Source organism: Mobula hypostoma, chromosome 1, assembly GCF_963921235.1.
Source record: "Mobula hypostoma chromosome 1, sMobHyp1.1, whole genome shotgun sequence".
Taxonomy (NCBI): Eukaryota; Metazoa; Chordata; class Chondrichthyes; order Myliobatiformes; family Myliobatidae; genus Mobula; species Mobula hypostoma.
This window is the reverse complement of record NC_086097.1, coordinates 102,082,616-102,109,181: the sequence shown is the minus strand read 5'-3', so window position 1 is coordinate 102,109,181 and position 26,566 is coordinate 102,082,616. Positions and strand designations below refer to the sequence as shown.

General features: G+C 43.8%; 1 protein-coding gene across 1 annotated transcript in view; it reads right to left on the bottom strand.

Annotated features, from left to right (window-relative positions):
* Positions 1-26,566, bottom strand: part of dnal1 (dynein, axonemal, light chain 1) — a 114,364-nt gene that overhangs the window by 813 nt on the left and 86,985 nt on the right. The window contains exon 7 of the mRNA XM_063032882.1: positions 18,045-18,185. Within this exon, the coding sequence (XP_062888952.1) occupies positions 18,045-18,185 (141 nt within the window). The remainder of the gene's footprint in view (positions 1-18,044; positions 18,186-26,566) is intronic.

Here is a 26,566-nt window from a genome sequence, read left to right as displayed (position 1 = left end):
TGTAGGAAGCATAACTGTGGATTTCTAGGTGATCCCAAATCCCACATTCTTAGACATAAATGACTAAGCAATGAATGGCTTTAATTTCATATTTCCTTTTGACATAGGAAGTCATTCAGCCATTGAGTCCAAACAGTCCTATTCCCCTACCTATTTTTCCAGTAACTCATTTTCTGCCACATGCCCACCAACTTCACTAATTCTCTTGCGAACTACCTTCACTTGGGGAAGTGTACCGCAACTGATGCCTTACCAATCAGCTTGTCATTGGGATATGGGAGAAAAACACCGAAATAAGCAAATTTCAGGAATAAACATCAACTAACACATCGGGAAGAATTTTGCTCTTCTGAACTGTACCCAACACATTACTCTCCGCAACTTCTGCTATCTCCAAAGGGACCTCTTGCCAAACATATCCTTACACCCCCACCTTGCACCAGCTTTTCATAGGGATCGCTCCCTCTATGATTCCCTTGTCCATTCGCCCCTCCCCACTAATCTCCCTCCTGGCATTTATCCCTACAAGCAGCCAAAGTGCCACAACCTGCCCATTCACTTCCGTTCAGGGCCCCAAACAGTCCTTTTAAGTGAAGCAACACTTCACCTGTGAATCTGCTGGGATCATCTATTGTGTCTGATGCTCCCAATGTGGCCTCCTCTACATTGGTCAGACCCGTTGCAAATTGGGGGATCACTTCATTCAGCACCTCTGCTCCATCTGCCAAAAGCTGAACTTCTCAACAGCCAAACATTTTAGAACATAGAACAGTACAGCACAGTACAGGCCCTTCGGCCCACAATGTTGTGCCGACCCTCAAACTCTGCCTCCCATATAACCCCCCACCTTAAATTCCTCCATATACCTGTCTGGTAGTCTCTTAAATTTCACTACTGTATCTGTCTCCACCACTGACTCAGGCAGTGCATTCCACGCACCGACCACTCTGAATAAAAAACCTTCCTCTAATATCCCCCTTGAACTTCCCACCCCTTATCTTAAAGCCATGTCCTCTTGTATTGAGCAGTGGTGCCCTGGGGAAGAGGCGGTAGCTATCCACTCTATCTATTCCTCTTAATATCTTGTATACCTCTATCATGTCTCCTCTCATCCTCCTTCTCTCCAAAGAGTAAAGCCCTAGCTCCCTTAATCTCTGATCATGATGCATACTCTCTAAACCAGGCAGCATCCTGGTAAATCTCCTCTGTATCCTTTCCAATGCTTCCACATCCTTCCTATAGTGAAGTAACCAGCACTGGACACAGTGTGGCCTAACCAGAGTTTTATAGAGCTGTATCATTACCTCGTGACTCTTAAACTCTATCCCTCGACTTATGAAAGCTAACACCCCATTAAGCTTTCCTAAAATTCTTAACTACCCTATCTACCTGGGAGGTAACTTTCAGGGATCTGTGGACATGTACCCCCAGATCCCTCTGCTCTTCCACACTACTAAGTATCCTGCCATTTACTTTGTACTCTGCCTTGGAGTTTGTCCTTCCAAAGTGTACCACCTCACACTTCTCCGGGTTGAACTCCATCTGCCACTTCTCAGCCCACTTCTGCATCCTATTAATGTCTCTCTGCAATCTTCGGCAATCCTCTACACTATCTACAACACCACCAACCTTTGTGTCGTCTGCAAACTTGCCAACCCACCCTTCTACCCCCACATCCGGGTCGTTAATAAAAATCACGAAAAGTAAAGGTCCCAGAACCGACCCTTGTGGGACACCACTAGTCACAGCCCTCCAGTTTGAATATATTCCCTCCACCACGACCCTCTGCCTTCTGCAGGCAAACCAATTCTGAATCCACCTGGCCGAACTTCCCTGGATCCCATGCCTTCTGACTTTCTGAATAAGCCTACCGTGTGGAACCTTGTCAAATGCCTTACTAAAATCTATACAGATCACACCCACATTTTAATTCCAATTCCCTTTCCCGTTCTGACATGTCGGTCCATGGCCTCCTCTTGTGCCACGATGAGGCTGCCCTCCAGGTGGAGGAGCAACACCTTCCTCCTGGGGAGCTTCCAACCTGATGATATGAATATCAATTTCTCCTTCTGGTAATTCCCCACTCTGGCCTCTTGCCTCTTCTCACCTGCCTATCACTCCCCCTTGGGTCTGGTCCTCCTTTCCCTTTCTCCTGTGGCCCACTCTCCTCTCCCATCAGATTCCTTTTTCTCCAGCCCTTTATCTTTCCTACCACCTGGCTTCACCTATCACCTTCTAGCTAGCCTCCTTCCCCCACCCACCCCCCATTTTATTCTAGCATCTTCTCCCTTTCTTTCCAGTCCTGAAGAAGCATCTTGGCCCAAAATGTCAACTGCTTATTCATTTCCATAGATGCTGTCTAACCTGCTCAGTTATTCCAGCAGCATTTTGTGGGTGTTGCTTTGAATCAATCTGATGGCTTCCTTTTTCATTACAAGTCTGAGGTACAAGATATTGTATAAAGCCATCCTTTGATCATCAGTTATCTGGTGACCCACCTCATTTAACCTGTTTTTAATGATTATAACCTCTCAGCTCTAATTTTGCACGCAAATGATTTCTGTACATTCACCAGTGTTTCTACATTTGTTTCACAACAGATACATGGTAATTAGATTATGCTGTGAAGGCGGATGAAGGCTGCAACAAATCCATCAGCTCTAATCCTCGTGGTTTCCATGCCATTGGAATCAGTTGATGAAGTATCGTGTGCTTCTTGGAGTGTAACATCAAGTACACTTTAAACAAATACATGCACAGGCATCTTTGCTCTGTGGGCCACTTCTTCAAGTCTTTTGGCGATCAGGGAGGGCGATGGGAGCAGGCAATGTGATGGCTGGAAGCTCCTAGTCAAGTACCAGCACAAAAGCGGTGAATACTTGATTCAGTCGCTCAACTTTTGGACAGAAGCAGGATAGTTGTTCGGCAGCAGTATTCACACCTGAGCAGCCCTATTTAGGATCCTGAGCTGGGAAGGGTCTAGAAAAGGTGCCCTAAAAATAGTCTGTTTCACCCCATCCTGTATAGAAAGCCGCGTCCAGAGGGATCACCATCATGTGGTCGAAAAACATCGCGAACTGAAACTATGAAATTTGGAACCTGGAATGTACGATTCGAAGAAGGAGTCTGACAGTCTGAGTGGGAGTGCCGAGAAAGACATTTTTGAAATTTTCGTGATTTTTTTTCTCCAACGGCTTTCTGAGAGGCGGGACTGCGCAGGCGTGTGACGTCGGGCAGTGCAGCGCGGCAGATTTAAAAGGAACAAAGCCTCATAGAGCAGGCAGCGTAGTTTGCGGGCTACGGAGTGAGCCGGGAGCAGAGTGAAGGCTTAAGGGCTTCGGCTCACCGGGCTTAGGCGGAAGCGGGCGAGGCGAGGAAGGTTTGACATTCATTTTCTGTTGCTATTTGAGGAGAGGGGCGTTATGACTGTGAGGGCAGTTTGCTGTTCTCGGTGTCGGATGTGGGAGGCCCTGGAGTCTCCAAGCCTCCCGGACGTCTACATCTGCGCCAAGTGCATCGAGATGCAGCTCCTAAGGTACCGCGTTACGGAACTGGAGCTGAAGCTCGATGACCTTCGTCTGGTCAGGGAGAGCGAGGAGGTGATAGAGAGGAGTGGAAGGCAGGTGGTCACGCCGGGGCCACGGGAGGCAGACAAGTGGGTCACGGCTAGGAGGGGGAAGGGGAAAAGTCAGGTGATGGGGAGTACCCCGGTGGCTGTGCCCCTTAACAACAGGTACTCCTGTTTGAGTACTGTTGGGGGGGACAGCTTACCCGGGGGAAGCGACAGTGGCCGTGCCTCCGGCACAGAGTCCGGCCCTGTAGCTCACAAGGGTAGAGCAAGGAAGAGGAGGGCAGTTGTGATAGGGGACTCGATAGTAAGGGGGTCAGATAGGCGATTCTGTGGACGCAGTCCAGAGACCTGGATGGTAGTTTGCCTCCCTGGTGCCAGGGTCCGGGATATTTCTGATCGTGTCCAAGATATCCTGAAGTGGGAGGGTGAGGAGCCAGAGGTCGTGGTACATATAGGTACCAATGACATAGGTAGGAAAAGGGATGAGGTCCTGAAAGGAGAATATAGGGAGCTCGGAAGGGAGTTGAGAAAAAGGACCGCAAAGGTAGTAATCTTGGGATTACTGCCTGTGCCACGCGACAGTAAGAGTAGGAATGCGATGAGGTGGAGGATAAATGCGTGGCTGCGGGATTGGAGCAGGGGGCAGGGATTCAAGTTTTTGGATCATTGGGACCTCTTTTGGCGCAGGCGTGATCTGTACAAAAAGGACGGGTTACACTTGAATCCTAGGGGGACCAATATCCTGGCAGAGAGATTAGCGGGGGCTACTGAGGTGACTTTAAACTAGAATGGTTGGGGGGTGGGAATCAAATTAAAGAGGCTAGGCGTGAGGAGGTTAGTTCACAACAGAGGGATGGGAACCAGTGCAGAAAGACAGAGGGGTGTAAAGTGAGGGTAGAAGCAAAAAGTACAAAGGAGAAAAGTAAAAGTGGCAGGCCGACAAATCCAGGGCAAGCATTAAAAAGGGCCACTTTTCAACATAATTGTATAAGGGCTAAGAGAGTTGTAAAAGAGCGCCTGAAGGCTTTGTGTGTCAATGCAAGGAGCATTCGTAATAAGGTGAATGAAATTGAAAGTGCAGATTGTTATTAATGATTATGATATAGTTGGGATCACAGAGACATGGCTCCAGGGTGACCAGGGATGGGAGCTCAACGTTCAGGGATATTCAATATTCAGGAGGGATAGACATGAAGGAAGGGGAGGTGGGGTGGCGTTGCTGGTTAAAGAAGAGATTAGCGCAATAGAAAGGAAGGACATAAGCCGGGAAGATGTGGAATCGATATGGGTAGAGCTGCGTAACACTAAGGGGCAGAAGACGCTGGTGGGAGTTGTGTACAGGCCACCTAACAGTAGTAGTGAGGTCGGAGATGGTATTAAACAGGAAATTAGAAATGTGTGCAATAAAGGAACAGCAGTTATAATGGGTGACTTCAATCTATATGTAGACTGGGTGAACCAAATTGGTAAAGGTGCTGAGGAAGAGGATTTCTTGGAATGTATGCGGGATGGTTTTTTGAACCAACATGTCGAGGAACCAACTAGAGAGCAGGCTATTCTGGACTGGGTTTTGAGCAATGAGGAAGGGTTAATTAGCGATCTTGTCGTGAGAGGCCCCTTGGGTAAGAGTGACCGTAATATGGTGGAATTCCTCATTAATATGGAGAGTGACATAGTTAATTCAGAAACAAAGGTTCTGAACTTAAAGAGGGGTAACTTTGAAGGTATGAGACGTGAATTAGCTAAGATAGACTGGCAAATGACACTTAAAGGATTGACGGTGGATATGCAATGGCAAGCATTTAAAGGTTGCATGGATGAACTACAACAATTGTTCATCCCAGTTTGGCAAAAGAATAAATCAAGGAAGGTAGTGCACCCATGGCTGACAAGAGAAATTAGGGATAGTATCAATTCCAAAGAAGTAGCATACAAATTAGCCAGAGAAAGTGGCTCACCTGAGGACTGGGAGAAATTCAGAGTTCAGCAGAGGAGGACAAAGGGCTTAATTAGGAAGGGGAAAAAAGATTATGAGAGAAAACTGGCAGGGAACATAAAAACGGACTGTAAAAGCTTTTATAGATATGTAAAAAGGAAAAGACTGGTAAAGACAAATGTAGGTCCCCTGCAGACAGAAACAGGTGAATTGATTATGGGGAGCAAGGACATGGCAGACCAATTGAATAATTACTTTGGTTCTGTCTTCACTAAGGAGGACATAAATAATCTTCCAGAAATAGTAAGGGACAGAGGGTCCAGTGAGATGGAGGAACTGAGTGAAATACATGTTAGTAGGGAAGTGGTGTTAGGTAAATTGAAGGGATTGAAGGCAGATAAATCCCCAGGGCCAGATGGTTTGCATCCTAGAGTGCTTAAGGAAGTAGCCCAAGAAATAGTGGATGCATTAGTGATAATTTTTCAAAACTCGTTAGATTCTGGACTAGTTCCTGAGGATTGGAGGGTGGCTAATGTAACCCCACTTTTTAAAAAAGGAGGGAGAGAGAAACCGGGGAATTATAGACCGGTTAGCCTAACGTCGGTGGTGGGGAAACTGCTGGAGTCAGTTATCAAGGATGTGATAACAGCACATTTGGAAAGCGGTGAAATGATCGGACAAAGTCAGCATGGATTTGTAAAAGGAAAATCATGTCTGACGAATCTCATAGAATTTTTTGAGGATGTAACTAGTAGAGCGGATAGGGGAGAACCAGTGGATGTGGTATATTTGGATTTTCAAAAGGCTTTTGACAAGGTCCCACACAGGAGATTAGTGTGCAAACTTAAAGCACACGGTATTGGGGGTAAGGTATTGGTGTGGGTGGAGAATTGGTTAGCAGACAGGAAGCAAAGAGTGGGAATAAACGGGACCTTTTCAGAATGGCAGGCGGTGACTGGTGGGGTACCGCAAGGCTCAGTGCTGGGACCTCAGTTGTTTACAATATATATTAATGACTTGGATGAGGGAATTAAATGCAGCATCTCCAAGTTTGCGGATGACACGAAGCTGGGTGGCAGTGTTAGCAGTGAGGAGGATGCTAAGAGGATGCAGGGTGACTTGGATAGGTTGGGTGAGTGGGCAAACTCATGGCAGATGCAATTTAATGTGGATAAATGTGAAGTTATCCACTTTGGTGGCAAAAATAGGAAAACAGATTATTATCTGAATGGTGGCCGATTAGGAAAAGGGGAGGTGCAACGAGACCTGGGTGTCATTATACACCAGTCATTGAAAGTGGGCATGCAGGTACAGCAGGCGGTGAAAAAGGCGAATGGTATGCTGGCATTTATAGCGAGAGGATTCGAGTACAGGAGCAGGGAGGTACTACTGCAGTTGTACAAGGCCTTGGTGAGACCACACCTGGAGTATTGTGTGCAGTTTTGGTCCCCTAATCTGAGGAAAGACATCTTTGTCATAGAGGGAGTACAAAGAAGGTTCACCAGATTGATTCCTGGGATGGCAGGACTTTCATATGAAGAAAGACTGGATGAACTGGGCTTGTACTCGTTGGAATTTAGAAGATTGAGGGGGGATCTGATTGAAACGTATAAGATCCTAAAGGGATTGGACAGGCTAGATGCAGGAAGATTGTTCCCGATGTTGGGGAAGTCCAGAACGAGGGGTCACAGTTTGAGGATAGAGGGGAAGCCTTTTAGGACCAAGATTAGGAAAAACTTCTTCACACAGAGAGTGGTGAATCTGTGGAATTCTCTGCCACAGCAAACTGTTGAGGCCAGTTCATTGGCTATGTTTAAGAGGGAGTTAGATATGGCCCTTGTGGCTACAGGGATCAGGGGGTATGGAGGGAAGGCTGGGGTGGGGTTCTGAGTTGGATGATCAGCTATGATCATAATAAATGGCGATGCAGGCTCGAAGGGCCGAATGGCCTACTCCTGCACCTATTTTCTATGTTTCTATGTTTTTAACTCTGATGGATAACCCAAACTCAGACCGACCAGAGAGGAGGACTGCCTTTGTTGCCAAGGAACTCCAAAACTTCAACTTTGACATTGTTGCTCTGAGTGAGACCCGCAGAGCTGGAGAAGGGCAACTAAAGGAAGAGCAAGGTCAATACACCTTTTTCTGGAAAGGACTTGATCCTGAACAACTGAGGATCCATGAAGTAGGTTTTGCCATCTGAAACAGCCTACTTCAGAAGCTGACAGAGCAACCACTGGGAATCAACCAACGTCTCATGACTCTGTGAATCCAACTTGTCATGAACCAACACGCCACGAAGTAAAGATGAACTTCTACGCCCAACTTGACCACATCCTCTCCTCTGTTCCCAAGAACGACAAGATCATTCTCTTGGGAGACTTCAATGCCAGAGTTGGGAAAGATCATGGGCTCTGGACTGGAATAATAAGCAAAGAAGGAGTTGGCAAGGTCAACGCCAATGGAACACTCCTCCTCACCAAATGTGCTGAACACAACCTGGTGATTACAAACACCCTATTTCGCCAGGAAAACAGGCACAAAGTCTCCTGGCACCATCCATGCTCCAAACACTGGCACCTCATCAACTACATCATCGTATGATCTTGGGACCAACAAGATGTACTGATAACAAGAGCTGTTACTGGTGCCGACGAGTGCTGGACAGACCATCGACTCATCTCATCCACCATGAAAATGAAGTTTCGGCCTAAAAGGAAACACCAAAATCAGAACACTACTAAGAAATTTAATGTTGACATCCTTCAAGACATCAGCCATGTACAGAAGTTCCAACAAAATCTTCAAGAACAACTGCCTCAAAAAATCCCACCATCTGTAGAAGAACACTGGAATCAATTGAAGAATGCTATCATCACCTCCTGCAAAGAAACAATTGGGTTCAAGATGAAAAAACATCAGGATTGGTTCGATGATAATGACAAACTGCTCCAACAACTCATCGACGAAAAGAGAAAAGCTTTCATTTCCTTACAAAATGACCAAAAATTGGCTACCAAAAGGAAATGCTATCAGGAATGCAAAGCTGCAGTCCAGAAGAGCACCCAAAACCTGAAAAAACAATGGTGGAAGAAGAAAGCTCAGGAAATCCAACAACTAGCAGACACCAACAACACTCGAGGCTTTTTCAACACAACTAAAGCTATTTTTGGCCCATCCACTCACGGTCAAGCCCCTCGCAAAAGCAAAGATGGTTCAACCATCCTGAAGAGCAATGCTGACATCAATTCTAGATGGAAGGAGCACTTTGAAGATCTTCCAAATCAAACCGTCTCATTTGACAGGAATGTGATTAACAACATTCCAAAACAGCCGGTTGACAACTCACTAAGCAAAATACCAACACTTGAAGAAGTCAAGGAAGCTATCAAAACCTTGAAAAACAACAAGGCAGCTGGACTCGATGGAATACCAGCTGAGGTCTACAAAATTGGAGGTAATCAACTTCTCATCAAGATCTGGATAAATGAAGACGTACCAACAGACTTTAGAGACTCAGCAATCGTTACCATCTACAAAAGGAAAGGCAATCGATCCAAATGCGGAAACTATCGTGGAATTTCCTGTTAGCAACAGCAGGAAAGATCCTCACCCGCATCATGAACAACCGGCTCAAGCCTTTAGGCCAGAAGATCCTTCCGGAGACACAAGCCGGTTTTAGACCAAGACGTCGAGCAATCGACATGATCTTCACAATGCGACAACTACAAGAAAAATGTTGTGAACAACTTCAACCTTTGTACATGGCATTCATCAACCTCACCAAGGCCTTTGACTTGGTATGAAGGGAACTCCTATGGGATGTCCTATCCACCTATGGATGCCCTGAAAAGTACATTCGAATCCTGAGACTCCTCCACGATGGCAAGCTTGCCACAGTCATGGTCAGCAATAGTAACTGTGTGCCTTTTCAAGTTAGATCAGGAGTAAAACAGGGATGCATGATTGCCCCAACTTTGTTCACCATCTTTATTGTGACAATCATCCACATTATCAAGGACGACCTACTCCCGGGAATCGAAACAGGACAGATGGCAGACTTTTCAATCTTGCCCGTCTCAAGTCCAAAACGAGGACATCCACGAGTTCCCTCATCGAGTTCCAATACGCAGATGACAACAGTGTTGCAGCTCTGTCAGAAAACCACCTACAACAGATTCTGGCTGCCTTCAACCGTGCATACACAAAACTTGGACTTGCCAAGAAGACTCAGATCACCTATCAACTGTCACCAACTGAGACAAATCTGATAGAACCATCAATTCAACTTGGCGAAATAACCCTGGAAAACATGGACCACTTTCCATATCTTGGAAGTCAACTCTCCTCCAATGTTCTGGAACAGCTTTTGGACATCTCCGAGTCTTTCATGATCGTGACATCTGAACAGACACAAAAATGTTAGTGTACAAAGCAGTGATAATCCCAGCGCTCCTGTATGCATCAGAAACCTGGACAACATACCGATGACATCTGAAGGCACTTGAAAAGTTCCATCAACGCTGTCTTCGAATCATCTTAAATATCACCTGGGAAGATAGAAGAACCAACGTCAGTGTGCTAAGTGAAGCAAAAACAACAAGCATTGAAGCTTACGTCATCAAGAACCTACTGAGATGGAGAGGTCATGTTGTTCGGATGAAGGACGAACATCTGCCGAAACAAATCTTCTACTCCCAGCTTAAAGAAGGCAAATGTAAAAGAGGCAGACAACAGAAGAGATTCAAAGACGTCTTAAAAGCCAACATGAAGAAATGTAACATCGACATCAACAATTGGGAAACCAATGCCAAGGACAGGAGACTCTGGCAAGCCATCATCCAAGAAGGAACAGCAAATTTCGAAGCCAACAGATGTGCAGAATTAGAAGAAAAGAGAAGCAAATGGAAAGAGGCAGCAACAACCAAAACTCGATCTGCCATCTAGAACTACCTGTCCTGGATGCGGAAGAACTTTCAAAGCCAAGATTGGACTCATAAGCCACTTGAGAGCCCATAAGTAGATCAACAGAGCGAAGACCATCCTCCTCAACCTTGAAGGATAGCCATGACGACGACGAATTAGATTATGATTACCACATACCACAAGAGAGTGAAATATTTTTGTCTTCATGATATCCAGCCATTCCATAGGCAATTACGTTGAGGTAGTGCAAGAGGAAAAGAGAATACAAAACATAACATTGCTGATACAGAGAAAGTGCAAAGGCCATGATGAGGTAGATTAAAAGATCAAGACTTCATCTTTATTTTACACAGAGTCCATTCAGAGTCTGATTACAGTGGAATAGAAACCACCTTTGAACCCAGTAGTACATATCCTCAACCTTTTGGTACACAGCAAAATCCCAGAGATGGTCTTTAGAAACATGTAAATTTCATTAGTCACCTGAGGAAGAAGAGGAGCTGACATGCTTTCATAGCCATAGAAGCTACTAGACGGGATCAGAACAAATTATTGTTGACATTTACATGCATTTCCACCCCAGCACCACTGACACAGACAGGGTACTTTACCCCACTTCCTGAAGTCAGTTTCCAGATGACATAGAATGAAAGGCTGTTGTTTTGATACCATGTTACTGGCTTTACATCCCTTTTCTGCACTGTCTTGTCATTGTTTGAGGTCTGGCCCACCACTGTGCTGTCAGGTGCAAAGTTGCAGATGGATTTAGAGAAAAATCTAGCCAAATGGTTGAGAGTACACAGAGTAAAGTAAGGGGCTGAGGACACTGACCAGCAGCAAAAGGTCATAACAAATTGTTGTTTTAATTAGTTAGGAAGTCAAGGATCCAATTACACAGAGGGGGTGACATGTCCATAACACCTAGGAGTAGAATTAGGCAATTCCGCCCATGAAGTCTGTTCTGCCATTCCATTGTGGCTGATTTATTATCCTTCTCAACCCCATTCTCCTGCTTTTTCCCCTTAAACTTTGATGTCATGATTTATCCAGAACCTATCAACCCTTCACCTTAAATATACCCAATGACTTGGCCTGAAGCAGTCTGTGGCAATGAGTTTCACAAATTCACCACCATTTGTCCTCATCTCTGTTCTAAATGGACCTCTCTCAATTCTAAGGCATGATCTCTGCTCCTAGACAACCCCCACTATAGGAACCATCCTTTCCACATGCACTCTATCCAGGCCTTTCCATATTCAATGTTTTAATTATTGCTTTAAAAAGAGCTCTGACCAACGACCAGCCTGGATGTCGGAAGTTTTGAGAGGAGGTGACTTCAATCAGGTCCACTGCCCAAGTACAAAAGACAGCGACGGCTCGCTACAGCAAACAAGAGCTTTGACCAGCAGACAATCAGGAGATCTTAAAATTTGAGAGGGGGAAACTTCAATCACTTCCACTGCCCAAGTACGAAAGACAGCAGCGGGTCGCTACAGTGGAAAAATGGCTTTCACCAACAAACAACTGGCATTTGGGATTGATTAGTAAGAGCAAATTAAAGGAGGTCAGGGCAAATGCAATGGCCATCATCTGAGTGGACAGAGTCAGAATGGTGATCTTGAGGCTTTAGCTTTTTGAGGCTTGATAGAAGACAGGCATCAGTCAGAGAAAGCAAAAGAAAAGAAAAACTCTTCCCCCCCACCTTCCCTTCTTTATATCTGCTCAGCCAGGTATGCAGAGATGCCAGGAAGGTTACTTGAATGCTCTTCTTGCGGGATGTGGAAAGGCAGGGATACCTTTCAAGAATCACTAGGTTCTGGAAAACTAGAAAATTGCAAATGTCAATCCACTCTTCAAGAAGGGACAGAGGCAGAAGAAAGTAAACTATAGGTCCATTAGTCTGACCTCAGTGGTTGGGAAGATTTTGGAGTTGATTATTAAGGATGCGCTCTCAGGATACTTGGAAGCAGATGATAAAGCAGGTTGTAGTCAGCATGGTTTTCTCAAGGGAAAATCTTGCCTGACAAATCTATTGGAATTCATTGAAGAAATAACAAGCTACGAGCCCATGGTATTACAGGAAAGATTCTAGCATGGATAAAGCAGTGGCTGATTGGCAGGAGGCAATGTGTTGGAATAAGGGAGCCTTTTCTGACTAGCAGCTGGTGACTAGTGGTGTTCCACAGGGGTCTGTGTTGAGACAGATTATTTTTATGTTATATGTCAATGATTTGGATTATGGAATTGATGGCTTTGTTAGAAAGTTTGCAGACGATATGAAGGTTAGTGGAAGAGTAGGTAGTTTTGAGGAAGTAGAGAGGCTACTCTGCATTGGTAAGGGAATGTGATGCAAAGGCTCTGGGGCATTCACTTCCATCACTCATGACATGTGACATGACTGCACCTACACTACAAGGCGAGGCATCACAGGCAAGCTTCAGTGGACAATGTGGATCATAATCTGTGAGTACAGTGTCTGACATCAACATTTCCTTTGGCTTTTTGAAAGCCACCTCACGCAGCTTTGCCCATTGCCATTTCTTCCTAATCTGTAGTAATGAGTTCAAGTGATGGAGCAAAGTAGTCAGGTTTGGCAGGAACCTGTTGTAGTAATTGACAAATCCTAAAAAGGACTGCAGCTCTGACACATCATTTGGCCTTGGGGTAGCTACCACTGCTTGAATTTTCTCAGCAGACTTGTTGCATCAATGGTTTGAAATGTTTAAAGAATCCACACTTGTTGTGACATGCTCTGAGGCCATAATTTCAATCCTCAATATTGAGATCTTGGAGCTGTTGCTTGTCATTTTATTGGTAATAATGATGTCATTCACCAAACACCAGGTGTCTGGGCAGGCTTTGCAGCACCTGGTTTGCAGGTTTCTACCACAGTGCAGATGTTACTCCAAAACCAAGCCTATTAGAGCAATAAAGATTTTGTGACTTTGTATGGTGAGAAATGCTATGGACGTACACTTCTTCCAGTCAGCTGTAGGCAGGCCTCAGCTAAGTCCACTTTGCTAAACTGTTTCCCTCCAGAAAGGTTTGCAAAATATTCTCTATCCTGGACAGAGGTACTGGGTTGATGGTGACGTTCAAATCACCACAGATCCTGACAGACCCTCCTTCTTAGGTACTGGGAGGACTGACATTGTCCATAGGCTCCATTTTCATTTAGCACTATTTTACCCTTGATATGTTTGAGTTTTCCAATGCCATCCTTGAACACTACTGTGGCATCATCCAGGACCTTTTTAATTCACTTTCAGTTGACTCCATTGCAGGGGATGTGGCAAGCAAATGGTGGATGGATCTCCAATCAAGTTGTAGTTGTCTTAGGCAAATAGTCCTACAATGCTGGCTCTCTGTTTTTAACACACAAGGCTTGTTGGTTGCTGTACTTCACTGTTAAGAATGTCATTCCCACGGGAGTTATTTTTTCCTACAAGTTCTTAGTTTCCGTAATTTCCTTTAGGGTCAATAAAGTATCAATCTGTCTATCTATCTAATTTGATATCTGCAGGGAAATTAGAATCCTAATTCACTTCTGGTGTAAGCCATATTGCTGGTCTATTATTAGTTTTCATATAGTAAATCTAAATGCTAATCAGTCCTCAGTCACTCTCATCATCATCATCATAATCAAAGTTTTCATCAACAGTGTGCAGATTAGTGCTCTTTTTGAAACTGCAACTTTTCTTTTAATCTTTTTCTCTTCCCTGTGCAGTCCATTTATTTTTGTCTGCCCAACATGCTCTTTGTATGTGTTCTACTTTGTTGCATTTTCTGAAAGTTTTATTGTTTGACATCAACCTACATTGGTCTGTTGTATGTGAGCCCTTGCCACAATGATACAACAGTTTGTTCGGCCAGGCAGGTTTTTGTTCAGAAATGGTATTTTTGATCGAGCTCAATTTCATTCTCAACTGCAACTCAATTGCGTCTTTGGCTGCCCATTCCATTGCTACAGTGATTTCAACTGCTCTAATAAATGTCAGTCGTGCTTCAGTTAGGAGCAATTTTTGAATGCTTTCTTGTAAGATTCCACAAACTAAACGATCTGTCAGTGCATCATTAAGCCTGTTACTGAACTGACAATGTTCAACTTCTTCAATTCAGCCACATAAGCTGAAATGGACTCCCCTTCCTTTTGATTCCGCTTATGAAACCTAAAGCGTTCTGTAATCAACAATGGTTTCAGTTTTAAATGTTCTTGCATTATGTTCATGACATCAGCAAAGTTCATTTCTGTGGGTTCAGTTAGAGCAGTTAAACTTCTAAGCAAACTGTATGCTTTCCCACATATTGCACTCAGTAACAATGGTGCTCATTTTTCATCGGCTATTTCTTTTGTTTCAAAATACTGCGCATTCATTCAGTGTACATCATTCAGTCGCCACTGTAATGTTTGTGACTCCAGAAATTAATCGAAAGAAAAACACAGGAACCCAGGTTACTTGCCTATTTAGATTTTCTTACCTTTTGTTTAGTGAGACATTCCCATGTGATATGGTGGCGTAATGACGTATGCCAGTCACATACGTCTTACATATAACCCATAATGAAAGATGCAAACAAATAAAGCATGCTTAATCAAACAATGCATTTACAATATTACTGAAATATCAAGTACACTACTGTGTTCCCTTTCCAATGATCACTGCCTCCTAAGGGCCCCTTTATCCTCTTAATCAAATCTATATCATTACATAATACCCAATCCAGAACTGCTGTTCCCCTACAGTGTTCAACCACAAGCTGCCCTAAAAAGCCATCTCATAGACATTTTACAAATTCCCTCTCTTTTGGGATCCAGCACTAACCTGATATCCCCCAATCTACCTGCCTATTGAAATCCCCCATAATTATTGCAACATTGCCCTTTTTACATGCCTTTTCTGCCTCCTGTTGTAATTTGTAGCCCACATCTTGGCTATGGTTGGGAGGATGGTATATCACACCCATCAGGGTCTTTTCACCCTTGCAGTTTCTTTACCTACAAGGATTCTGCATCTTCCTATCCTATGTCACCTCTTTCTCAGGATTTGATTTAATTTTTTTTAATCAATAAAGCCACCCACCCCCTATGCCTACCTGCATGTCCTTTTAATGCAATTCATATCCTTGGATGATAAGCTCTCAACTACGACTCAGAGGTGCTCACAATCTCATATCTGCCAATCTCTAACTGCGCTACAAGATCATCTGCCTTATTCTGTATATACTGTGTGCATTCAACTATAGCACCTTCAGACCTGTATTCATCACCCTTTTTAATTCTGGCCTCCTGTTACCCCCTAGATCTAGGACTTTGGAGGTGAGTTTGTATGGAATTTATGGTCTTGAAGCTGGAGCTATGGTCAACAAACGTAAGTCTGACACAGATGTCTTTGTTATCCAGATTTCCCAGAGATAAGTCTAGGGCCAGAGAGATGGTGTCTGCTGTGGATCCACTTCAGCTGTAGGTGAAATGCAGTGGGTCGAGGTCGTCTGCGAGGCTACCTTTTGAACGACTTCCTGATGATGGATGACAGAGCCACCAGTTGGCAGTTACTGCCTTATTTTTCTGAGGTGCTACCATCATTATGACCTTTTTAAAGTAGCTGATCTATATAGGATCTGAGAACACAGCTCGGAACTCCATCCAGCCAGGCACTTACTGGAACTTCACTCTCCAGAAGAAGAGATGCTCTTTTGCACATGACGGTTGTAAATTGTTATTGGAGTTACTGTCACTTTCCTGTCAACTTGAACCAGTCAGGCCATTCTCCTCTGACCTCCCTCATTAACAGGTGTTTTTGCCCACAGAACTGCTGCTCACTTGATGCTTTTTGTTTTTCGCTCCATTCTCTGTACACTCTAGAGAAAATTCACTGTGTGAAAATTCCAGATGAGCAGTTTAAGATACTCAAATCACCCCATCTGGCACCAACATTTATTCCATGGTCAAAGTCACTTAGATCACATTTCTTCTACATTCTGATGTTTGGTCTGAATGACAACTAAATCTTTATAAGCAACATAAACAAAATGCTGGAGGAACTCAGCAGGCCAGGCAGCATCTATGGAAAAGAGTTAACAGTCAACGTTTCAGGCAGAGACCGTTCATCAGGACTTAAGAAAAAAGATGAGAAGTTAGAGCAAGAAGGTGGAGGGGAGGGGAGGTAGAAGTACAAGTTAGTAGGTGATAGGTGAAAATGGGAGAGGGCGAGGGGTGAAGTAAAGAGCTGGGAAATTGATAGGTGAAAAAGATAAAGTGGCAGAAAAGGGGGATTCAGATAGGAGAGGGTAGACGATCATGTAAGAAAGGGAAGGGGGAGGAGCACCAGAGGGAGATGATGGGCTGGTAAGGAGATAAGGTGAGAGAGGGAAACAGGAATGGGGAATGGTGAAGGGGTGGGGGGCAATTACCAGAAGTTCGAGAAATTGATGTTTATGCCATCAAGTTGGAGGCTACTCAAACCTCTTGACTCTGTCTGCATGATTTTCTGCATTAAGGTGATGGCAACATGATTGGCTGATATTTGCAATAACAAGCAGGTGTGCAGATGTGCCTAATTAAGAGGCCACTGAGTGTGGATTTCCTGTATAGGTCAGGGTCACCTCACAGCAGCCTTGTATGACTTTCTGTACTGGATCCTCATGCTTCATTTTCTCTTTGTAAGCAGTTGATGTTTCATCCAATGAAGGGTTGGGGCATGAAATATCCACTGTTTAATCCTCTCCAGTGGTGCTGCCTGACCTGCTGTGTGTGTTGCTTCAGATTTCCAGTATCTTCAGAATTTCTTGCCAGAGCACCATGAGGAACTTGCCAGAGCCTTCAATGCCTGAGCACCATGAGGAATTGATTAGGCAGTGGATCCCTCCTTCCCTCTTTGTCCAAGGACATCACACTATCCATCTGTTGAATTGAGAAGCCTTCAGGTTGTACAACAGGTGAAGCAGATATGAGTTACATCTCACATGAACGATGCATAGTACACTACATACTGAAATCCTCCGGGTGATTACTAAGATCTACCTTCATCATCTTTGCAAACAATCAGTCAGTGTGACCCTTACTTGCCAGAAAGGAATATCAATAAACCTGATTCAACCACTGTGTGGCAGTTTTAAAGATGTATTGTTTTAAGATTGGTCTTGCTCACCACTGTAACTTGCAACCTGCTAGGCTTCTACTTTATATCTGTCATAAACTAAGCTAAAGATTTACTGCTTGCATTGAATTTTGTATCCAACCCCTTCACCCACAGATCCCAATATCTTCAGATATAAAATCTTAGTTTTAAATTAGATCCACAAACTCATTCCTCCTTTTTCAGTACCCTCCTTCAGCCCCATCTCCAAGATTGCTGCTTTTTCCCAATGCGTCACTTACGTACAAGCCCCTAACTGCACCATTGGTTGCAATGCGTTCAACTGTAAAGGCCCATACTTTCCCCACATCCTAAGGCCACTGGCAATTCCAGCCCCATACAGCTGACTAAAGGGAGGATCAGGGTAGGATAGTTAATAGACATTTTGGGATCATTAGCTAACATATATTTTCAATAGGCAGTACAGCCTCCTTCTATGCCCATTATGAAGTACGTATTGGCCTAATTGACATACCATCCAGTTTTTTCAGCCGGGTGAGTCTCCTTGTTGCTTCATCCACCCAGGTGCCTTCAGACGAATACTTCTCTTCTAATGGGTTCCCCACAAATACAAGGTCAACCAGGTTAGGAAGATCGGCTAGCTTGCTAAACTCAGCTAAAGGCAACAAAGACAATTATGAGAAACTGAGTGCAGGTAGAGGGTTGAGGTGGATGGTGAGAGAGGGAGTGGCGGGGGGTAGCTGACAATGGGGGTGTCGGAAGTGGGTGACTGTGCAAGATTGGGGGCAAGTAGAGGGGATTGACTGGGGGAATAAGAGGGCAAGGAGGTGGGTAAGGGGAAGAAAGATGGGGTAGGTAGGGATAGAGAGGAGTGGCAAGGTTAGGGAGTGGGCAGTGCTGAGGGAGAGGAGAGTTTGATAAGGAAATTGGTAACTAATTGCTATCCTATGAATAAATAAAAATTCATTACCTGCACCCTCACCGGAATTAATATTTCTTCAAAGAGGTAAGGCAGTCCAAGTCAGAGGGGGTAAATAGTTGCCTAATGGTTATTATGCTCTCCTGCACATTGCATACAAAATCCTGAGGAGCTCTGACACAGGGAATGCTTCCTCTTGTGGGAGAACCTACAAGAGCAAGCATCCCCCTTTTAGGAGAGCCTAAGAATTTAAGGCAAATGATGTGCATATTTTCCTCTCAGCAGGTCAAGAATCTTTGGACCCTTTCCTCAAAGCTCATTGCAAGAGGAATGTTTGACCCTTTTAAAGTAGATGTAGACAGAGTCTTGTCAGACAAGGTTGGTGGGTGGGAAGGTGGGGGGAGGGTGAGAAGGGGTTGAAATGCTAACATAGGAATGCATAGCCAAAGTTAAAGTCAGAGAAGTGGCAAAGAAGTCTCAAGGGGCCAACTGGCCTTGTACACTGGGCAGAAAGTGGAACAAAAAAGGGAGATTTAACACTTCTCATGTTACTGATAGTGAGAGAATTTTATGCTCTACAAACATAAATGCCAAAAATACGCCTGGAGCATAAACCTGTCATTTTCTTAAATGCAAGCATTTAAATAGCTGCTTTATATATGCAGAATGCCACAAGATTTGCAGTGATTACTGTGATATTACAAATGCTAAGTTTGTATATAGTCTATTGTGGAGCACAGCCTCAGAATAGAGGGACATCCATTTAGAACGGAGATGAAGAGGAATTTCTTTAGCCAGCGAGTGGTGAATCTATAGAATTTGTATTTGTTGCCACAGGCCATTGTGGAGGCCAGTCATTGGGTATATTTAAGGTAGAGGTTGACAGATTTTTGATTAGTCAGGACATGAAGGGTTATGGGGAGAAGGCAGGAGATTTGGGCTGAGAGGGAAATGGATCAGCCAAGATGAAATGGCAGAGCAGTCTTGATGGGCAAAATTCTGGAGGAATTCAGGAGTCAGGCAGCATCTCTGGAGAGGAATAAAGAGCCATGTTAGGATACCGTTTTGTCAAGCACCTTTGCTGCCCCCACACAAACAGGATTTTCCAGCCAACCATTTTAATTCCACTGCCTATTCCTATCCTGACATGTCAATCTATGGTCACCTCTACTGCCACGATGAGGCTACTCTCAGGTTAGAGGAGCAACACCTTGCAATCCGTCTGGGTAGCCTCCAACCTGACAGCATGAATATTGATTTCTCTAACTTCTGGTAATTTCACACCCCCTTCCCCTCCTTTTTCCATTCCCCATTGTGGCTCCTCTCTTATCCCTGCTCTTCTCCTTGCCTGACCTTCACCTTACCCTGATGCCCCTCCTCCTCCTCTTTCTCTCATGGTCCACTCCCCTGTCCTGTCAGAATTCATCTTCTTCAGCCATTTACATTTCCTACCTACCACCTCCCAACTTCTCACTTCAACCCCACCCATCTATCTTCCCTCTCAGCTGGTTTCAACTCAGCCCTTTATTCTAACAAGCCGAGCCTTAGTTTAGTACTCCTCAGCCAAGAGAATCCCCAGGAATTTTGCTCAGGAAGGTAGTGATGAGCTGCCTCAGAGATCCACTTCATCTCAACTCATAACAAACCTGATATCCCTGGAACTTATCCAGTGAATCTCCACTGCACTCCTGCATGGCAAATATATTGTTTTTTTTTTAAAGATAAACTAAAACTGTACACAATACTCCAGGTGCATGTTCACCAAGGCATTATATAATCAGTAAACCTCTTTACCCTAGCAATATAGATTAATTTTCAGGATCTGCATGTCTATAGCAATTCCAGAGTCTATTTCCATCTCTAATTGTCCTTGAGAAGATGGTAGTGAGCCACCTTTGTAAACATTGTAGTCATACTGGTTCCAGTAATCCAGATAGATAGGGAGGACCCAGGATTTGGATAATGTTACAAGGAAGGAACACTAATATATTTCAAAGCCTTGATGGCATGTGACTTGGAGAAGACCTGCATGTGATGGTGTTCCCTTGCACCTAAATCCTTGGTTTCTTGGTGCTAGAAACTTGGACTGAGTTTCTCATCAGTACTGAGCCCCAGATCATTGATAGTGAAAACACTGCAATAGTAATGCTATTAACTGTCAAGGGTCAGAGACTAGATTCCTTCTTGCCTACATTTCTTTGACATAAATATTACTTGTCACTTTTCCGGTCCATGCTTGGATGTTGTTTTGTGCACACTTTATTTGACCAAGAGTTGTGACTGGAATTGAACATGTCAGTAGCACTGAGCCAACATAAAAATGGAGGGCTAAACTTGTGAATCTGTAATACAGTACAGTGTGATAACAGCATACAAAGACTATACAAGAGGCAGTAAGCAATCTCCTAACAAACTAATTAGACCAGCTGTACAATATTGCTATATATAGCCAGGGATAGTGGTGGAAATTATGTATCATTACTAATGACTAGATTTGTTTAAATTCTAGATTATTTACTAAACTTAAATTGCAGATTGGAACTCAGATGGATCTTTACAGCAAAACCATTAGCTTCGTGGTTATTGTTACTGAAAGAAATTTATTATTTTTATTCAAGATATACTTGTTTAATTTAAATTTCCCAGCATTCATAGTGGAAATGGAACAATGGTCCAGAACTCTTGTTTGCCAGATAAGTAATTTAATCACAATTAGTGGGTGGATGGGGCCTGGATAAGTGCTGGGAGCTCAGTGGAAGTGCTGCCTTGGGAAAGTCAAGCAAATAAATCACTCAAAAGCTACAAACCTGAACTGGGTTCATAGAAGCTCTTGGTAAACTCTTTGAGAAATCACCCTTAGGTCACATAAAAAGCAAGTGCTGCAGGGGCTGAGAATGCCTGCTCTTACAGGAGTTGCTTATGGATGGCACAGGCTGCATATGTACCCTTGAATTTCCAGGAAATAATGTTGCATATGGATTGTATCTCACTGTACATATCTGTCCCTGCTCCAATGCTTCAGATACACAGAGGACCAAGAAAGAAAATTGTAATCATAATCTATTTTCTAGATAATTATATTCAAATATTTTTAACTTAATAGCTCCTTTTTTTAAAAAAGGTTAAGGAAGATTAAGGATGGAGTCACATCAAAGTGGCTTAATCAAGCTTAAAATTGGGCTGAGAAAGCCAGTATGAATGTAACATTTCCTTGGAGCTTTAAAAAACACATTATAGGGTAAAAATTCAGCTATGGTCTCCACAATTGTGACTGGTGGACCCGTCTCAGCACACTTCATTCCACTGATTCACAAGAATGGAATGCCCAGAGACAGATACACCAAAAACAGATAATCTTACATGCATTTATGCTTTGAGAGGTTGGTTATGACTAGACTGAACTCCTGCCTCAGCAAGGACCTGAACCCATTGCAATCTGCCTATCGCCGCAATAGGTCAACAGCAGACGCAATCTCAATGGCTCTCCACATGGCTTTAAACCACCTACAACACAAACACCTGTCAGGATACTGTTCATCAACTATAGCTCAGCATTTAATACCATCATTCCCACAATTCTGATCGAGAAGTTGCAGAACCTGGGCCTCTGTACCTCCCTTGTAAATTGGATCCTCGACTTCCTAACTGGAAGACCACAGTTGTGGATTGGTGATAACATATCCTCCTCACTGACGATCAACACTGGCTCACCTCAGGGGTGTGTGCTTAGCCCACTGCTCTACTCTCTGTATACACATGACTATGTGGCTAGGCATAGCTCAAATACCATCTACAAACTTGCTGACGATACAACCATTGTTGGTAGAATTTCAGGTGGTGACGAGAGGGCGTACAGGAGTGAGATATGCCAACTAGTGGAGTGGTGCCGCAGCAACAACCTGACTCTCAATGTCAATAAGACAAAAGAGCTGATTGCGGACTTCAGGAAGGGTAAGATGAAGGAACACATACCAATCCTCATAGAGGGATCAGAAGTGGAGAGAGTGAGCAGCTTCAAGTTCCTGGGTGTCAAGATCTCTGAGGATCTGACCTGGTCCCAACATATCAATGTAGTCATAAAGAAGGCAAGACAGTGGTTATACTTTATTAGGAGTTTGAAGTGATTTGGCATGTCAACAAATACACTCAAAAACTTCTATAGTTGTACCATGGAGAGAATTCTGACTGGCTGCATCACCGTCTGGGATGGAGGGGCTACTGCACAGGCCCGAAAGAAGCTGCAGAAGGTTGTAAATCTAGTCAGCTCCATCTTGGGCACTAGCCTACAAAGTACCCAGGACATCTTTAGGGAGCGGTGTCTCAGAAAGGCAGAGTCCATTATTAAGGACCTCCAGCACCCAGGGCATGCCCTTTTCTCACTGTTACCATCAGGCAGGAGGTACAGAAGCCTGAAGGCACACACTCAGCAATTCAGGAACAGCTTCTTCTCCTCTGCCATCCGAATCCTAAATGGACATTGAAGATTTGGACATTACCTCACTTTTTTAAAAATATACAGTATTTGTTTTTGTACATTTTAAAAAATCTATTCAATATACGTAATTGATTTACTTGTTTATTTATTATGTTTTATTTATTATTTTTTTCTCTCTCTCTGCTAAATTATGTATTGCATTGAACTGTTGCTGCTAAGTTAACAAATTTCACGTCACATGCTGGTGATAATACACCTGATTCTAATAACAACCAAAGACAGATTTTACCCCAGTTTCCAACACTGCAGGATACTGAGGGAATTCAGAGACCTGCAATCTGCATTAGTATTTATAATATACACAAAATGCTGGAGGAGCTCAGCAGGTCAGGCAGCATTTCTTATGTTTCATTAGTATTTGTAGACAGTTTCCCACTACTGTCTGTAAAGACTTTCCATGTTCTCCCCGTGGGTTTACTCTGGGTGCTCGTTTCCTCCCACATTCCAAAGATATACATGATCATAAGACCATAAGACATAGGAGCAGAATTAGACCATTTGGCCCATCGAGTCTGCTCCGCCATTTAATCATGGCTGATCCATTTTTTTCTCTCAGCCCCAATTTCCTGCCTTTCCCCCTCATATTCCTTTATGCCCTGACCAATCAAGAATCTATCAAACTCTGCCTTAAATATACCTAAAGACTTGGCCTTCACAGCTGCCTGTGGCAATGAATTCCACAGATTCAATACTCCCTGGCTAAAGAAATTCCTCATCTTCATTATAAAAGGACACCCCCCCCCCCATTATTCTGAGGCTATATCCTCCAGTTTTAGACAGTCCCACTATAGGAAGCATCCTCTCCATATCCACTCTAACAAGGCCTTTCAACATTTGATAGGCTTCAATTAGGTCCCCCTTCATTCTTCTAAATTCTATTCAATAGAGGCCCAGAGCCATCAAACGTTCTTCATATGACAAGCCGTTTAATCCTGGAATCATTTTCATGAACCTCCTCTGAACCCTCTCCAGTTTCTGCACTTCCTTTCTGAGATAAGGGGCTCAAAACTGCTCACAGTACTCCAAGTAAGGTTTCACCAGTGATTTATAAAGTCTCAACATTACAACCTTGCTTTTATATTCTAGTCGTCCTGAAATGAGTGCTAACATCGCATTTGCCTTCCTCACCAGACTCAACCTGCAAATTAACCTTTAGGGAATCCCACACAAGGACTTGCAAATCCCTTTGTGCCTCAGATTTTTAAATATTTTCTGTCCATAGAAACACAGAAAACCTACAGCACAACACAGGCCCTTTGGGCCACAAAGTTGTGCTGAACATGTCCCTACCTTAGAAATTACTAGGCTTACCCATAGCCCTCTATGTTTCTAAGCTTCATGTACCTATCCAAAAGTCTCTTAAAAGACCCTATCGTATCCGCCTCCACCACTGTTGCCGGCAGCCAATTCCACGCACTCACCACTCTCTTTACCCCTGACATCTCCTCTGTACTGACTCCCCAGCACCTTAAACCTGTGTCCTCTTGTGGCAACCATTTCAGCTCTGGGAAAAAGCCTCTGACTATCCACACGATCAATGCCTCTCATCATCTTATACACCTCTATCAGGTCATCTCTCATCCTCCGTCGCTCCAAGGAGTAAAGTCCGAGTTCACTCAACCTATTCTCATAACGCATGCTCCCCAATCTCGGCAACATCCTTGTAAATCTCCTCTGCACCCTTTCTATAGCTTCCACATCCTTCCTGTAATGAGGCAACCAGAACTGAGCACAGTACTCCAAGTGGGGTCTGACCAGGGTCCTATATAGCTGCAACATTACCTTTCGGCTCCTAAATTTAATTCCACGATTGAAGAAGGCCAATACACCGTACGCCTTCTTAACCACAGAGTCAACCCGCGCAGCAGCTTTGAGTGTCCTATGGACACGGACCCAAGATCCCTCTGATCCTCCACACTGCCAAGAGTCTTACCATTAATACTATATTCTGCCATCATATTTGACCTACCAAAATGAACCACTTCACACTTATCTGGGTTGAACTCCATCTGCCTCTTCTCAGCCCAGTTTTGCATCCTATCAATGTCCCACTGTAACCTCTGACAGCCCTCCATACTATCTACAACACCTCCAACCTTTGTGTCATCAGCAAACATACTAACCCATCCCTCCACTTCCTCATCCAGGTCATTTATAAAAATCACAAAGAGTAAGGGCCCCAGAACAGATCCCTGAGGCACTCCACTGGTGACTGACCTCCATGCAGAATATGACCCGTCTACAGCCACTCTTTGCCTTCTGTGGGCAAGCCAGTTCTGGATCCACAAAGCAATGTCCCCTTCGATCCCATGCCTCCTTACTTTCTCAATAAGCCTTGCATGGGGTACCTTATCAAATGCCTTGCTGAAATCCATATACACTACATCTACTGCTCTTCCTTCATCAATGTGTTTAGTCACATTCTCAAAAAATTCTATCAGGCTCGTAAGGCATGACCTGCCCTTGACAAAGCCATGCTGACTATTCCTAATCATATTATACCTCTTGAAATGTTCATAAATCCTGCCTCTCAGGATCTTCTCCATCAACTTACCAACCACTGAAATAACACTCACTGGTCTATAATTTCCTGGGCTATCTCTACTCCCTTTCTTGAATAAAGGGACAACAACCGCAACCCTCCAATCCTCCGGAACCTCTCCCATCCTCACTGATGATGCAAAGATAATCGTCAGAGGCTCAGCAATCTCCTCCCTCCCCTCCCACAGTAGCCTGGGTTACATCTCATCCGGTCCCAGCAACTTATCCAACTTGATGCTTTCCGAAAGCTCCAGCACATCCTCTTTCTTAATATCTACATGCTCAAGCTTTTCAGTCTGCTGCAAGTCATCACTACAATCACCAAGATCCTTTTCCATAGTGAATACTGAAGTAAAGTATTCATTAAGTACCTCTGCTATTTCCTCAGGTTCCATACATACTTCCCCACTGTTACACTTGATAGGTCCTATTCTTTCATGTCTTATCCTCTTGCTGTTCAGATACTTGCAGAATGCCTTGGGATTTTCCTTAATCCTGCCTGTCAAGGCCTTCTCATGGCCCCTTCTGGTTCTCCTAATTTTCTCCTTAAGTTCCTTCCTATTAGTCTTATAATCTTCTAGATCTCTAACATTACCTAGCTCTCTGAACTTTTTGTAAGCTTTTCTTTTCTTCTTGACTAGATTTATTACAGCCTTTGTACACCATAATTCCTGTACCCTACCATAACTTCCCTGTCTCATTGGAACGCACCTATGCAGAACTCCACACAAATATCCCCTAAACACTTGCCATATTTCTTCCGTACATTTCCCTGAGAACATCTGTTTCCAATTTAAGCTTCCAATTTCCTGCCTGATAGCCTCATAATTTCCCTTACTCCAATTAAACGCTTTTCGAACTTGTCTGTTCCTATCTCTCTCCAATGCTATAGTAAAGGAGATAGAAATATGATCACTATCTCCAAAATGCTCTCCCACTGAGAGATCTGACACCTGACCAGGTTAATTTCCCAATACCAAATCAAGTACAGTCTCTCCTCTTGCAGGCTCATCTACATATTGTGTCAAGAAACCTTCCTGAACACACCTAACAAACCCCACCCCATCTAAACCCCTTGCTC